The sequence below is a fragment of the Arachis ipaensis genome, chromosome B4, assembly GCF_059453495.1.
Source record: "Arachis ipaensis isolate K30076 ecotype BB chromosome B4, ASM5945349v1, whole genome shotgun sequence".
In the NCBI taxonomy this organism is placed as follows: Eukaryota; Viridiplantae; Streptophyta; class Magnoliopsida; order Fabales; family Fabaceae; genus Arachis; species Arachis ipaensis.
The window spans coordinates 110,986,669-111,003,933 of record NC_142439.1 but is presented as its reverse complement, the minus strand read 5'-3'; the positions used below and the strand labels follow the sequence as shown (position 1 = coordinate 111,003,933).

General features: G+C 33.9%; 1 protein-coding gene across 2 annotated transcripts; it reads left to right on the top strand.

Moving 5' to 3' along the window:
• Nucleotides 1-318: 318 nt before the first annotated feature.
• RUS5 (root UVB sensitive protein (Protein of unknown function, DUF647)) lies at nucleotides 319-7,446 on the top strand. 2 transcript variants are annotated; one of them, XM_021121398.2, is made up of 16 exons: nucleotides 319-708; nucleotides 875-934; nucleotides 1,069-1,223; nucleotides 1,632-1,732; nucleotides 2,136-2,194; nucleotides 2,332-2,378; nucleotides 2,469-2,547; nucleotides 2,634-2,706; nucleotides 3,525-3,614; nucleotides 3,963-4,022; nucleotides 4,136-4,249; nucleotides 4,335-4,395; nucleotides 4,480-4,598; nucleotides 6,442-6,534; nucleotides 6,701-6,889; nucleotides 7,019-7,446. In XM_021121398.2, the coding sequence occupies exons 1-16, from the start codon at nucleotides 548-550 to the stop codon at nucleotides 7,040-7,042; spliced, it is 1,485 nt and encodes a 494-aa protein (XP_020977057.1). In that variant the 5' UTR covers nucleotides 319-547; the 3' UTR covers nucleotides 7,043-7,446. The 2 variants fall into 2 exon arrangements, with proteins under 2 accessions (XP_020977057.1, XP_016198557.1); XM_016343071.3 differs by having other exon boundaries at nucleotides 6,701-7,127.
• The last annotated feature ends 9,819 nt before the right edge of the window (nucleotides 7,447-17,265 follow it).

Genomic DNA, 17,265 nt, shown 5'->3' with positions numbered 1-17,265 from the left:
CTATATTTGCCTAACTTACTAAAAAGAGATAAAAATTAATATTTAAATTAAAAAATATAAAAATAAATAATTTTTTTAATATTTAAAATTTACTATAAAAAGTAAGTTCGACAATTTCAACACCAAAATGATAGGCACCATAAAATTTGCCATATATTAAATGGACATCCATCCATTCATACTTATCACAATAACAAGTAATTTGTTTTATTTTTGTCATTTTGGGCTTCCTAACTGAAACCACGTAAACAGAAAAAATATAATACTTTTGTATGGGCCAGTTGATGTTTCCTATTTCTTTTTATCATATTTATATTTGGATAAAACAAAAAATATTCATATTTCTTGTTCAGTCATCAGTGTTCACCATGCCCTTAGGTTTCTGCTAAGGATGATGATGGTGTAACTCTTTCTATTTCAGTAGCATCATTTACCAAGTAAATAAATAAATAACTAAAATAAAATAAAAAGAAAAAGGGAAAGAAGAAGAAGAAGAAGCGAAAGAAACTGTTTTTACAGTTTTCATATTCTATTTTCCCCCCACTCAATGTCTCACACATTGCGAATTTCATTCCCTATATCGCGTTCTTCCTTCAACAATACTTCATTGAAGAGGGTTAAGAGAAGCAGAAATCATCACTTCCCTCAAATCCAATGCTCTTCCAAGCATTCAAGTCTCAAATATGAAAATCATGCTAATAATGAAGGGTCGGTTCCTTTTTCACTTTTTGGTTTCAAAATTGATTTACTTAAATTATGATCAATTGTTTAACTTTGAAGGGTTCACTTGAATTAAACAAACCATTTTTCTTAATTTATTTATTTATTTATTTACTGCCCCTCTCATTTTGTTGTGGTTTTTTGATTTTTTCAGAGGTGAAGGCTTATCTAAAGTGATATTGGTTGAGAGATATAGCAATGGTACTGCTAAGAGGTTCTTACTCTTTACTTTTAAACTAAAAAGTTTTGTTCTTTGGCTTCTTCCTATTTTTAATTTATGAACAAACTTCACAGCTTATGGTAAGTACATTTTACATATTTGATTATTTTCCCCCTTATTATGAGCAGATATGTGTTAGGTGATGATTCACAGTTGCAAACTATCCTTGTTGAGGAGGATAGGTCTACAACAAACAGGTTCCAAGATTTGAATTCTTTTGATGGAAGAATATCGTGGCTTCCACAGATAATCAAGGATTTTGTTCTACCAGCTGGCTTTCCTGGTGATTCATTTAACATAAATTTCATTTCTTATTTGTATATCATAAGCTATTGTTGCTCTTGTTTTCCTATAAACCACGATATCAGCTGAAGTTAGTGGTTTTGATATCAACTTTTCAGATATTAAGCTCTAGGTAAGTAGGATAAGCATTGTGATTTTGGCATGTTCACTTATATAATCTCATTCTTATATTCTTTTATAGTTTATACGGAGTGCTTCAAAACTTGATGGCACCGGTAGTTGTATAAATTTTTAATGATTTGAGACTTGTCTAATAGGCTAGTAGATATTTGCATAAGGGTAGAAAGCTGATGTTATAAACTTTAGTAGAAGCTTGTTGATATTTTACTCCAGTGATTAAGTGAAGTTGGAGGGAACTTTTTGTTTACATAACTTGGTCATAGTGCAGGATCTGTTTCGGATGATTACTTGAACTACATGTTGTTGCAGTTCCCTACCAATGTGACTGGATGGATCTGTCACACCCTAGTTACTTCAAGTCTCCTAAAGGTATGTCAATCTTAAGCTGCTGAGTTTTTTTTTCTCACTGATTTTATATTATAAATGCTTGTTTAATATTTTAGGTTACTTTGTGTCATATTTCGTTATTGATTCTGACTAATAGTGCTCATGCCTCGATATGCATGCCAGTGGCTTAACACCAAATCTTAAAATTCATTTTGATTTACTTTGCTGCTTCTTTTTTTTCTCTGAAAAATGTTGATGGGCGTAAGGAAGCCATCTCCTTTAATAACTAATGCTTTAAATTTTGTTCAACGAAGATTTACTTCCTGTTTTTATGTGGTTGTGCAACAAATTGCCGTGCAATTTATGTTCTGCATAACAAATTTTTTGTCTGAAAAAAAAAAGAAAGATTCTGTCCTTCAAGTCAAATTTTCTACTTTACTTGCAGGCTGTTGGCATTGGCACTTTCTCTGGAACTACGGCGGCTGCTTCTGCTGCTGCCATCAGGTGAATCATAAACTTTAGATCTTATACCTTTTATACAAACATAGCATCTCTTGCATATAGATATTCCTTTTATGCAATCATTTATTTGCTAGTTTTACTTTTATGTGGTTGATAGCATGTTATGCTTTCATCTTTAGATGGGTCACAAAGGATGGCATTGGAGCTGTTGGGAGATTATTCATTGGTCTGGCAATCATGAATGAAGTTAAAGGAAGCAGCAAATTATATGCCGACATTTTACTTTTAACTAACTGACTGTTGCCGCCTTTCTCAGGTGGAAGATTTGGAAATCTGTTTGATGATGATCCGAAGCAATGGAGAATGTATGCAGACTTCATTGGCAGTGCCGGAAGGTCTGAGTAGTACTCCTTGTTTTTTCTTGTGGACATATGCTAATGAAACCTAGCTTAGAGATCCTCACTGCTGAAATCTCATGCAGCATTTTTGATCTGACAACCCAATTATATCCGGCCTATTTCCTTCCTTTGGCCTCTCTTGGAAATCTTACAAAGGTTCGTCACTATGCAAGTTTATTACATTTCAGTGCTATGTTTTTTTATAGACATCACTGCATATAAATGTGATAAGAATGAGTGGAGCAATAAGAACCAAGAACCAGGCCACAATACCAATTGGTGTTATCTAATTGGACCAAAATAACTAAGAATGCACGAAATTTTTGGGATTAAAAAAGAAAGATAATATCTTTAATTGCCATATGCAACAGGGTATTTGTACTTATTCAAAAGAGATATATGAGAAGTGGGGATGACAAATTGGAAATTAGAAAACAAATAGCACAAATCTGTCACCCTTATTTGTTGTTGATTAGAAAGAATAATGACATGGATAACTTTTCTGTGTTTGTTTGGAGGAAAGGAATACATAATAGACATGCTGATAGAAATTTGCTTTGTTATTTATTTATTTTATTTGGATAAATTATATGTACAAGCATAAAGTCACTGAATTTTTGAGTATTGATTCTCTGCCATTTTGTACTCCTTGGACTGACCTATATTATCTTTCTAACTTCCTTCTCTTTCTTCGTCACATTATGAGTGAAAAATGGCAATGCAACCTTTTATCCTTCCTTGCTTCCTTTTCGACACACATAGCAATCTGTAATGTAAAAGTATGAAAAGACTAATAGATTAACTTTCAAGTTCAAAACAAGGAGTGTTGGTTTGGGGTATATTCAAAACAAGCTTAGATTTCACAAATTTTCAAAGTTAGACTCGGAAACAATTGCTCATTGATAGTAATATCATAGCAGCACTAACTCTATACTTTCTGAGCAATAGTTTCTTAATGTTTGGCATTGAACCAGGCTGTTGCAAGAGGACTAAAGGATCCTTCCTTTCGTGTGATCCAAAACCACTTTGCGATCTCAGGAAATCTGGGGGAGGTAGCAGCAAAGGTATACCCTCATTCTAATAATGATAACGATCTTAGTTTCTGATTGTACTTTGTTCCATGATTATATATTATAAAAGTTTTGAAATTTCATAAATGGTATTTGTCTTTTCATGCACTCTAGTCTTATCTTAATTCTTGTTTACAATCATATCCATTAATACAGTTCCCCGTATCAATGAAAATTCGTTGTTGTTCTCCATATTGAAGCAATGTTGTTGGCTGATCTCAGTTTCATAGTTTATAATCACATTGTCAACCTTCTCTACATCCCCTATTACGTAGCACCTATTTTAATGACTAACTGAAAAATGTCGGGTTTCCCTCATAATTGTTTATTTAAATATCTCAGGAAGAGGTTTGGGAAGTGGTTGCCCAGCTGGTTGGCCTTGCTTTTGGCATATTAATACTGGTGAAGTACATAGATGTTTAGGATGGCTTTTTATTTATTTATTTTTCTTTTTTGTGGCAACACCAAGATAACATTAGTTGGCAAGTTACATTGTTTCAGGTTGTTTACTGCAGGATACACCTGGCCTTGTAAAATCATATCCCGTAATTTCTTTAACATGGTTGAGTACGCGACTCCTGCATCTTTGGCTACGCTATGAATCTCTTTCAGTCCTTCAGTTTAACACTGTAAGCATGTAGTGCTTGATCTCAAATAGCTGAAAATTTATATGCATATAAGGTGATTTCTAATGATTCTTCCGTTATTTTACAGATAAACCTCAAGCGTGCTCGCATACTTGTAAAATCACACGTGTTGCACTCAATTGTTCCAGGTTACATTCAGACAAATTCAGTGCTTCAGTGTGTGTTATTTCCCTTCACAGAAATGTTCAATCTGTCAGATGGGTTTATTTCAGGATGCATGGATTGCAACAGGGAAGAAAATATATTATGTTGGTCACAGTTCATGAAGCCAAAGATTATTTTTGGCTTGCCCTTGGAGAAGATGGATGGTGTGACAAGATCTCATTTTGTGGTATCAGATCACTATTGCTGTTTTTTCTGTTATTTTATTTTATTTTTTACAAAAGAAAGAATTTCATTAAGGTATTGAAAAACAAGGATAATTATTTAAGGAATTGGGCATAGTAGGTAAAGAAGAGGGTACAAAAGAAGATGAAGGTGTTGAAGAGGCATGTTGAATATTATCACTCCCTGCGATGTGCAAACCCAAAATCTAACTGTCAACTGTGTTAATGGAATTAAGACCAACATCAATTTTGCCAGAAGAAACACAAGGGATACTCTCCTAAAATAGAGCTGAGACATTGTAAAACTTGTCGTTGGAGTTGTCTTTAACCTCCTTATACTGTAGTTTTTTTCTTGGAGAGAGACTATCAACAGTGGCTTATCTTCCTCAAACAGATTTTCATCTTCCCAAAGATTTATGGAATCCATATTTGAGAAAACATCTGTAGAGACAGTCTTGTCATCATCTGCCTCTTCACTAGCTATTACCATTTTCTTCCCTTTTTGATCTTCTGCACAAGGAGGTCCGAAATTGGGAGGAACACAATCAATATTAGGGGTTGACATTCCATGCTGTTGGACAGATGAAGAGGGGTTTTCTGAAATTGGGAGGAACACGATCATCTTCCTATATTTTGTTGCATCCACACTTGTTTGGCCTTCTTTCTTGATTGTTGGTTTTTGAGGAAGGAAGAAGAATAGCTTTATTTCCTGATGTATGTGGCCTCAATCTGGAAAAGACATTTCGTGTTCCCAACCTAGAGAAAACATTTCCATTATAGACTCTTCCAGTCTAGAAAGGATATGACATTTTTGATACCTTAACCTAGAGAGGACATTAGGTTTAGGTTCCATTGAGGATGGCATAAAACGTCCCTTATGATGTTGCTGCATTTCTTTTCATCTTCTCGGACCCAAAACACCTTCCTATTATTGTTGGGAGAAATTGTAACACGAAATTTCCATTTTAGAGGGCTTTCCGAGTCTTTTGTGGTTTTTCCTTTGGCTTCCTACTCCGCTACATCCTCATTACCATCCCTCTTTTTGACCACCGTTGAGAATGGTGTTCTCCAGAAAACTAACTTGGAGAACGGAAAAGGGTGATATGAAGGTTTCTTTTGGATGCCCTAAGAGGGTTCCGTATTGACCAAGGCAATGTGAGCTTGTTCAAATTGATGCCATCCATCTCATGATAGACCTTCAGGAATAATAATTGAGCTTCTTTTACCTCTACCAAAGACTTCAGTTATTTTAAGAAACCTTCCTCTCTTGTTTTGAACACGAAAACCAGAAAATGAATTTCTTCCATCTTTGAAACACTTATAAAAGGAGGGATTTGATGATAGAACTTCTTCTCGAATAATGGACAGCAGCCAATCAACAACATCCTTATTCAAAAACAGGGACTCAAAGAAACCTTCTTTGCTTTCTCTTATCTTAAAACAATATAATTTTCTTTCTCCCTCCTGCACCAAGTCAAAACGCTTTCCTTCAAGGAGCAAGAGAGAAAGATTCCCCATAATTCCATAAAAACTGAAACTATTGGACAGGACCTAATGGAGGAAAGCCCCTCAGCAACACAAGAATGAACTGGAAATTGAAATGAGGAGCAGCAGACAATTATTGAGAACTCTTGACGCGGAAACAGCAGCTCAAGAACCCATCGAGCGTGAACAGCAGACAAAAACATGGAAAAATAGATTCAGGATTATATTTGTTACCCTATTGTTGTTAGTGTCACAAATCACACTTTTATGAAGAAAAGAAAAATAGATTCAGGATTATATTCTTTCTTGTTCAAATAAAAACTATAAGACAGTCATATAATTCTTCTTCTTAAAATGGGGCAGGTGAAGGAACTTCTAAAATTATATGCAAATGAGAAACATATTCTTATAGTGAACCAGCATGAAGAAGGTTTGGAGTTCTATGTTTCTTTCAAGGTTTGCTCTAAATTCTTATTGATAGTGTAGAAATTTTCATGGAACAGTTTGCTGTGTATAACTTATATGCAGAGCTCATCCATAAAAATTTCAACCCGAACCAAACATACTCTGAGAATTAATTGGAAGTCAATCCTCGTTTGGTGAACTTACAGTCATGTTTCAGGTTGGAGCAATGAGCATCTCAGTATTGCGAAGTGTGTGGCAAATGTTCTGGCTAAGCGAGAACTGGGATGGTGAAGTTAGTGTCTGCGATCAACTTGCTAATAGCCTGATGCAATTGGAAGACAGGTTTGATGATTTCATTCAAAAGTTGAAAGAAGCTGGATGGGATGCCCAGAAAATCAATTTGAAGGTTCCCACAGAAGTCTCAATTGATGATATAAATCTTCTCTAACTACTAAAATATTTGATATTAGAATGTTTCATATTTTCATTATTGATATGACCAATTGCCCATTCAAATTAGTCACTCTGTTGGCAGAGTTGCAACCATTCGGAGATATAGTTTCCACTTGCAGATATGCAGAACATGGGGACAATGCAACACCTATTCGTGTAAAACTAATGGCATGATTTGAACATTTATATTCATACAAATATCAAGGTATTTTCATACATAAAAAAAATGACCTAGCTGTAGATAAAATGTTTGTCAAATCCAGATATCTAGCTTGTACACCTCTGACAGATGCTGGAGTTTTCTTTCTTCTAGGCATGAGTTTTTTTTTTTTTTTTTTTCTTTGGTGTATTCTCATAATATTTTGTGACTATTTTTAGCTTAGTTAGCTGATGCACAGAAGAATGAAGACTCCTTTGTTGCAAACTTTTTGGGAATAATTTGTAGTGACAATAATTTATTTACAGCCAGTAAAATTGTATAATATATATGAAGACTTTGATATTCTTACATATATTATTGTTCCTTCATGCCATTATCTTTACATTAACGGATTTTACAGCTAGAGTGTTCATTGTGGTCAATTTGGCTTGAAGCCCTGCTCATTGAATATACCACATACTTTGTTGTACAGGATAGATCTTCATCAATTTTGATCAAAATATATCATTTTTGAAGTTCTTATTAGAGAAAACAAGTTACTTGGTTAACCTTTGAGGAAGCTCAGAGAGATTTGATTTCATCAACTTTGTTTAACTAGCTAAAATCATGATTTAGGAAACAGGGGTACATAGTGTTGAAGTATATCCTAATTATGACTTGTATGGTATATGATTCTAAATAGTGTTCTGCATTTGTAATTTCACTCATTTGTGATTGTAATATTGTTGGTGGTAGTCTGGTAGATCCTACACCATCTATTTTGTTACAATTTTTTGTTGCAGTAATTAAAATTAATGATAGTAAATAACTTAATTATGTATATGCTTGTGGAGGTATCACGGATTTGCTATTAAAGAACCATAGTTGCCAAATTAACGATAGATTAACTACAGCCTTGCATAATCGCGAGGCTTTATTACATTTGGCAGCTAATTAGACTTCTTAAGCATCTAATTAGGGGTTTGATCCATGACAACGTCTATAGAGGTTGTGGCTAGAGACTTACTCCCTTGGCAGAATTTTCTGTTGAAGAGATTAGTCATTGTTAGTTTGTTGTTACCAACAGTAGTTACCCCAGGCTCTCTCTCTCTCTCTCTCTCTCTCTCTCTCTCTCTCTCTCTCTCTCTCTCTCTCTCTCTCTCTCTCTCTCTCTCTCTCTCATATATATATATATATGGTTTCTCAATGTATTTTCCAGTTCGGTAAGTCAAAGATTAATCCGTTGCGAATCGGAATTCTATTTAAAAGTTTGTTATTAGCAATGGATTGTTGCATGTATAAGGCAGGATTTGAACTCTCGACATTTGTTTAAACGGACGAATGAATTAACCAATCGACAATCCAGCAGCCAAGATGCCAAATTGACTCCAACACTCTAGATTGAAAATTGCAAAATGCACCTTCAATGTATTAATTCCTTCCTTGGAAAGGTTCCTATCCTATCGTAGGTATTCAGCTCTTCAACCAGATGAATCTACCCAGGGCATATTGTAATTTAATGCAATTAGGTGGTACATTATTTGCAGTAGGTTATCATGTCATGTAACGCTTATTATTTTAGCAGTAATCAATTTAGTACCATTGGCTCTTGTGTAGAGTAATTGAAAGGACAAAAATATCTTCCCAAAATGTACAATGCTTTTAGGTGTTGAAGAAATTATCGATCTAGGTGAAGGGATACCTTATAGGCTTGCTAAGTCCATCTCAAGCTTGAAAAATATATAGGAAATTTAGTATGAGTTTAATTTAATGCCCTGAATATTTTAGAGAATCGTCCAATTACATCTATTCTTTTAAATGACTATTCACGCGATTACTATAAAATGTAATTTTTTTACTAATGCAATATTATATCACATATAAAACTGTTTTACATTTACAGGATATTAAGATTAAATTATTTAACATTGTAGTGTGTTTATTAACTCATTTTATGAAAGTAGGCACAAAAATGTGGATCAGCAAAGGGTACATCGTCATGCGTAAACATGAAGGGCAAATTCAATTTTCATAGATATACCAAAGGACTAACATTTGTGTTTCTCTTTTAAGAGGTTAGGTACGAATTTATGGTGAACGACAAATTTAATATTTTTGAATTATAAAAAGACCAATGTTAGGACTAATAAACTTTGTATTTTTTTGTTGATACTAAATTTTAAATATTAAATTTCAAATTTTAAATGTTAATAATATAAAATAAAATATTGACTTAAAATATTAGCTAATATTAATAAAAATATTTGACATTTTTTTATAAGAATTTAATAAAATTAGGTAGTCAAGTGATTTTTAAATTATGTCCAACTAAGTCTTGTTTATTGTACGCTCATACTCTTTTTTTTTTCTTTTTCTTCAATAATGTCATCATCATCATCGTCTTTTTCAATTGTTTGATTTCTTCATCTTCTTCTTTTCTTATATATGTTTAACAAAGTTATTAATTTCAAAAATTTTAACAATACATAATTAATGAAAAACAAATTGTATTATATATTACTAATATATTAATAGACATTAATGTATCTTAATTTATTTTTATAATAATAATAATAATAATAATAATAATAAATAATAATAATAGATTAGTCACGATAATAAATATCTTATATTCTAATCAAGAGGTTTGGATTTCAGTTTATAAAACACTATAATATATATATATATATATAATGAAGAGTGTTTCAAAAAAAAATTTGAGTACTAATTTTTTTTATTCTTTTTATATATGTAATACATAATAAATTAAGGTATAAAGAAACTGAAGTTTATAAAAATTAAACAAACATTGAGTATAGTTAAAGTTTTAAAGATGTCTAATCGGAATTAATTTTTGTCATGTATACATTATGGAACGTGTTGAGAAATATATACTTAACACAAAAGAAAATGAAAGAAACTTAGCTTTGTTAAAGTTTCAAGCGTGTCTATTCTGATCTAATTTTGTCATTTATACATGTTGAGAACTAATGGATAGCTATCAACAAGAAGAAAAAATAAATAATCCAAAGACCTCTCCGGGATAAGAAATGAAGAATTATCGGAAATAATGAAATATTAACGTCTTTTCCAATAAGTAAGTATGATTCTAGTAGTTCAGTGCAAGCAAAAGGTAACTTCTAGTTATCTGTATTCTACAATGTTAACGTTTTTTTTTTTTTTCCTTGCTGATTAATGAGACGTTGGCATGTCATTTTCTCAATTAAAGGAAAATAGTTTAAAATGCCACCTATTCAATTAATAGACAATTTAGTTAGCAAGAAGGTAGCTACTATTTATAAATCATTATTGGAACTGTGGTCAATGAGAGGCTACTTGGCCAAGTACTGTCCAGAAGGCCGTACAGCAACATTAAAGGATAAGACAGTTGTTTACTACAACCATGTAAGAATTAAATTTTGAAATGTTTAATGATCAAATCAACACTCATTATTTAAATCCGCACAATTAGAAATTCTGGTTAATTGGACAATTGATATCCACCAAGTTACTTGTGAGTATAGTATAGAGATTAGAGAGTATCACTTTTAGTGGGGAGTGCAAAATTGTCCAAAACAAGGAGAAAGATATTGACATGAGGAATATGTTGTAATGCTCCGATATAACTTGAGTTAGTGTATCATGCACTAGCATAGTAGTTCTTAATACTAGTATAATTTTACACCAATAACTACTACAATTAAATCTTACATTAGATTCTTTGTGTTTGTTTGAGTATATTAAATTAAAAAAAAAAAACAAAAAATAAAAAATACGATTTTTAATTTTTAATGTGATTAATAAATTTTTAATAGTAAAAATAAAAATATTTAAAAAATTAAAAAATATTTTTTTAAAAAAACTATAATTTATATTTTTTTAAGATTTTTTTTCTTAAAAAATTATATTTTTCACATGATAAATAAATAAAATGGTATTTTTATATTATTATATCTAAACATAATTGATAGATAAAAAAAGTTTTTTACATAAAATATCCAAATATAAAATTATTTTTTCTTTTCTATAAGATCTTTTAAAAAAATAACTCGAAATTTTTTTTTAGAAACTCACTCAAACAAATCTTTTGTGCCATAAAAATTGATTCTTCTAGTCAAATATCAATGAATATCATTATGAGTATTGGTACATATTTCGATTTGTCACGAAATTCGACTACGATGTCTTTTAACTCAGGTGAGTTGAATAAAAAAGGTTTGAGACGAAGCCAGTTGATCATTCATGGTCGAAGTTTTGACAAAGTTAGGACTTAACTATAGGAAAATAGACCCTTGATTATGAGGTGAGCCAAGTCGAATTGGGGTCAAACGTTTATACTTGCACGTGGTTTTATCCAGAAGTATTATAGAACGTTGGACTTGAAGACCAAGATAAAAGCAAAGACATGAAGTGTCCACCTTAGAGGGCAAGGTCTTTCATAGTCAAGGCAAGGTCGTGAGTTATCAAAACCTAAGAAAAATGAGGAAGATATAGATCGTGTCAAGAGAAGAGCATTTTGCATGGTTTATAAATAAGAGAATGTTAGAAGAGTGGAGTGACTTTAATTTGAATACCTTACCATCACACAAATTTCTAAAAAATTCCAAGTCACACTGAGGCAAAAAAGAATCATGGAGTGCAAGTGCATGTAAGTATTGGGGTTTATTTTTATTTTATTTTCGTTTGTTTTCTTTTCTATTTTAATTCATTTCTTTGCTTTCAATAGTTTATTGTTATTTTGTTTTTTTTTATTTCAATTTTACTTTCCAACTCATTTAAAGCTTTTCATTTATTTTGCTTGTTTTTTGTTTATTGCAATTCTTTATGTTATTTGGCACGGTTTAATATTATTGTGCATTTTTTGACACAAACACGCACTAAGTAATTTCTAGATCGAGTTTACTCTTTTTTAAAGGAGTTGTATCTGTTCCCGAAACTGAAATCTTGATACAAAATTGATTTGACACCCTGTCGAGATCACCAAAAATCAAGTAAAACAAATTAACACGCCTAGTGGGACCCTGGGTTAAGTTAACGTGTTAAATAGTGCATGCAATTACGCAGTGACAAATTAATAATGTCTGATAGAGACTTTTCTTAGACTGATATGTCAAATAATAATGCTGAAAAACCTACAAGAGGCCCATAGACAGAGGTTATCCCATTAGCAGGCACTTCAGGTCGAAGGATGCACCCTGATATCACAGAAAAAATCCTATCGACTGTGCCCACTTCGTGGCTCCCATATAGGTTGTCTCCAAATTATTCTCTACCATTGAAAAATCCTAATATGGGATATATGGGAGGTACGACCACTACAAGAAATAATCCTTTGTATAACTCTATACCTTCTCCAGGAATAATCCTTTGTATAGACATTGATGACAGATCCATCGAAAATATAGTTGGATATTTAGAACTAAAATCTTGGAAATTATTTTTTGATGAATCTAAATACTAGTATGGGGTAGAAGTCGGGATAGTGATAATCACTCCTGATGACATGCCGACTAAGTTTATGTTTCGACTAGAGCCAGTGCTTCAAATAATGAAGCAGAATATGAGGCATTGATCATTGGTCTAGAATTATTAATCGAAAAAGGGGCTCGAACAGTCAAAATCATGGGAGATTCACAACTAGTAATTCAACAGTTAGCTAGAAACTATAAAGTTGTAGCTAAAATCTAGCTAAATATTTTGTGATAGCAGCCCGACTACTAGCCGAATTCAACTTTGTTTTAGTCAAGCACATATTTAGGGAGTCGAATTAGGAAGCAAATGACTTAGCTCAAATAGCTTCTTGCTATAAAATATCTTTCAATTTGATGAAAGAGTTCAGTAAAATCGAAACTAACTTAACTCCTTTGGAATTAAGAGGAGTCTATTGTGCAAACGCAATATATCCAAGTGATTGAAGGTTCAAGATCATCGACTATCTCAAAAATCCTAATCAAAGAATTGATCGAAAGGTTAAATACTTACCTATAAGCTTTGTATTAATTGGGGAGAATTTGTTAAAGAAAAGTATCGATGGCTCTTTACTCAAATGTGTTGGTACTCAAGAAGCTCATTGGTGCACGAAATTGTGATCTCCAGGTTCGAATAATCCCTGGTAATGGCTCCAAAGCTTGGTGCTCTGATCTTAATTCATAATTATCACAACTTCGATACAACTAACCAGCAAGTGCACTGGGTCGTCCAAGTAATACCTTACGTGAGTAAGGGTCGAATCCCACGGAGATTGTTGGTATGAAGCAAGCTATGGTCACCTTGTAAATCTCAGTCAGGCAGATATAAAGTGATAATGGTGTTTTCGAATATTATATAGTAAAATAGGGATAGAGATACTTATGTAATTCATTGGTAGGAATTTCAGACAAGCGAATGGAGATGCTTTTCGTTCCTCTGAACCTCTGCTTTCCTGCTATCTTCATCCAATCAGTCTTACTCCTTTCCACGGCTGGCTGTATGCAAGGGCATCACCGTTGTCAGTGGCTACATCCCCTCCTCTCAGTGAAAGATATGCTCACATGCTCTGTCACAGCACGGCCAATCATCTGTCGGTTCTCGATCATGCTGGAATAGGATTCACCCTCCTTTTGCGTCTGTTACTAACGCCCAGCACTCGCGAGTTTGAAGCTCGTCACAGTCATTCAGTCATTGAATCCTACTCGGAATACCACAGACAAGGTTTATACTTTCCGGATTCTCTTGAATGCCGCCATCATTCTAGCTTACGCCACGAAGATTCCGGTTAGGAGATCTAAGAGATATTCATTCTAGCTTATTTCATGTAGAACGGAAGTGTTTGTCAGGCACGCGTTCATAAGGGAGAAGGATGATGAGCGTCACACATAATCATCACCTTCATCATGTTCTTGGGTGCGAATGGATATCTTAGAAGCGAAATAAGAAGAATTGAATAGAAAACAGTAGTACTTGCATTAATCTTTGAGGAACAGCAGAGCTCCACACCTTAATCTATGGAGTGTAGAAACTCTACCGTTAAAAATACATAAGTGAAGGTCCAGGCATGGCCGAGATGGCCAGCCCCCTGAAACGTGATCAAAGGATCATAAGGTAATCCAAAGATGCCTAATACAATAGTAAAAGGTCCTATTTATAATAAACTAGCTACTAGGGTTTACATGAGTAAGTAATTGATACATAAATCCACTTCCGGGGCCCACTTGGTGTGTGTTTGGGCTGAGCCTGAGTGTTGCACGTGCAGAGGCCATTTGTGGAGTTGAACGCCAGTTTCTGTGCCAGTTTGGGCGTTCAACTCTGGTTTTGGATCCTTTTCTGGCGCTGGACGCCAGATTTGGGCAGAAGGCTGGCGTTGAACGCCAGTTTACATCGTCAATTCTTGGCCAAAGTATGGACTATTATATATTGCTGGAAAGCCCTGGATGTCTACTTTCCAACGCAATTGGAAGAGCGCCATTTCGAGTTCTGTAGCTCCAGAAAATCCACTTTGAGTGCAGGGAGGTCAGAATCCAACAGCATCAGCAGTCCTTCTTCAACCTCTGAATCTGATTTTTGCTCAAGTCCCTCAATTTCAGTCAGAAAATACCTGAAATTACAGAAAAACACACAAACTCATAGTAAAGTCCAGAAATATGAATTTAACATAAAATCTATTAAAAACATCCCTAAAAGTAACTAGATTCTACTAAAAATATACTAAAAACAATGCCAAAAAGCGTATAAATTATCCGCTCATCACAACACCAAACTTAAAATGTTGCTTGTCCCCAAGCAACTAAAAATCAAAATAGGATAAAAAGAATAGAATATACTATAAATTCCAAACTATCAATGAAACATAGCTCCAATCAAATGAGCGGGACTTATAGCTTTTTGCCTCTTGAATAGTTTTGGCATCTCACTTTATCCATTGAGGTTCAGAATGATTGACATCTATAGGAACTCAGAGTTCAGATAGTGTTATTGATTCTCCTAGTTCAGTATGATGATTTTTGAACACAGCTATTTTATGAGTCTTGGCCGTGGCCCTAAGCACTTTGTTTTCCAGTATTACCACCGGATACATAAATGCCACAGACACATAACTGGGTGAACCTTTTCAGATTGTGACTCAGCTTTGCTAAAGTCCCCAATTAGAGGTGTCCAGGGTTCTTAAGCACACTCTTTTTTTGCTTTGGACCTTGGCTTTAACCGCTCAGTCTCAAGTTTTCACTTGACACCTACACGCCACAAGCACATGGTTAGGGACAGCTTGGTTTAGCCGCTTAGACCAGGATTTTATTCCTTTAGGCCCTCCTATCCACTGATGCTCAAAGCCTTGGGATCCTTTTTATTTTCCCTTGCCTTTTGGTTTTAAGGGTTATTGGCTTTTTTCTCTTGCCTCTTGGTTTTAAGAGCTTTGGCTTTTTCTGCTTGCTTTTTCTTTTTCTTTCTATTTTTTTTCGCCTATTTTTTTTTCTGCAAGCTTTGTTCTTTGCTGCTTTTTCTTGCTTCAAGAATCATTTTTATAATTTTTTAGATTATCAAATAACATGTCTCCTAGTCATCATTCTTTCAAGAGCCAACATATTTAACATTCTCAAACAACAACTTCAAAAGACATATGCACTGTTCAAGCATACATTTAGAAAACAAGAAGCATTGTCACCACATCAATATAATTAAACTAAGTTCAAGGATAAATTCAAAACTCATGTACTTCTTGTTCTTTTGAATTAAAACATTTTTCATTTAAGAGAGGTGATGGATTCATAGGACATTCATAACTTTAAGACATAGTTACTAACTACTAATGATCATGTAATGAAGACACAAACATAGATAAGCACATAACATAGAAAACGAAAAACAGAGAAAGTAAGAGCAAGGAATGAATCCACCTTAGTGATGATGGCGTTTCAATGATGTTCTTGGGCTCTTCTATGTCTCTTCCTTGCCTTTGCAGCTTGATTCCTAGTGATTTTTTTTTGGGATTTCTATCCTCAGTTGCTTCTAATAATTATGTGGAGGGAGGTGCATCTCCTGAGGTATCTCAGGGATCTCTTGATTTGCAGCCACATGTTCTACCACTGAGCTATAGATCCTTTACATAATTGTTTTACCACACCAAACTTAGAATGTTGCTCGCCCTCGAGCAAAAGAAGAAGGAATAGATGAAGAAGAAGATGTGGAAAAAAAACTAGGATTATGAGGAGGTAAGGTGGAGATCCTGTGGGGTTCACAGATCCTGAGGTGATCCTGTGGGGTCCACAGATCCTGAGGTGTCAAGGCATTTACATCCCTGCACCAAATTAGGCATGTAAAATGCCCTTGCACACAACTCTGGGCGTTCAGCGCCAGGTTGGTGGCCATTTTGGGCGTTCAGCGCCCATTTGTTGCCATTTCTGGCGTTGAACGCCAGAACCATGCTTGTTCTGGGCGTTCAGCGCCAGGATGCTGCCCATTTGGGCGTTCAGCGCCAGAACCATGCTCTGTTCTGGCGTTGAACGCCAGGCAGATGCTTCCTCCAGGGTGTGATTTTTCTTCTGCTGTTTTTGATTCCGTTTTCAATTTTTTTTTTGTTTATTTTGTGACTCCACATGATCATGAACATTATTATTATTTTCGGCTGCCATCTCCTCTTCCTGTTCGAAAATTTCTGAAAGGTTATCTCTGGATTGTTGTATTTTAGCTTCTCTTAATTTTCTTTTCAGAGTCCTTTCAGGTTCTGGATCTGCTTTCACAAGAATGTTCTTATCCTTGCTCCTGCTCATATGACAAAGAAGAGGGCATAGAAAAATAATAATAATAATAATAGAGATCCTTTATACCACAGTATAGGGATCCCTGTGTGAGTAGAAGAAGAGAAGAAGAGGAAATTCGAACACAGATGGAAGAGGGGGTTCGAATTTAGTGAGTGATGTGAAGAAAAGATGTTAGTTCATCAATAAACAAATAGAAGAAGATGAGAGGGGGGAGTGAATTTTCGAAAGCAATTTTTGAAAAAGAGTTAGTGATTTTTAAAAATAGTTTTTGAAAAATGTTAGTAATTTTCGAAAATTAAGATTTAAAAATTAAAATAATTAATAAATAAAAAAAGAAATTTTGAAAAGGGGGGAAGATATTTTCGAAAATTAGAGAGAGAGAGTTAGTTAGGTAGTTTTGAAAAAGTTAAGAAACAAACAAAAAGTTAGTTAGTTAGTTGAAACAATTTTTGAAAATTA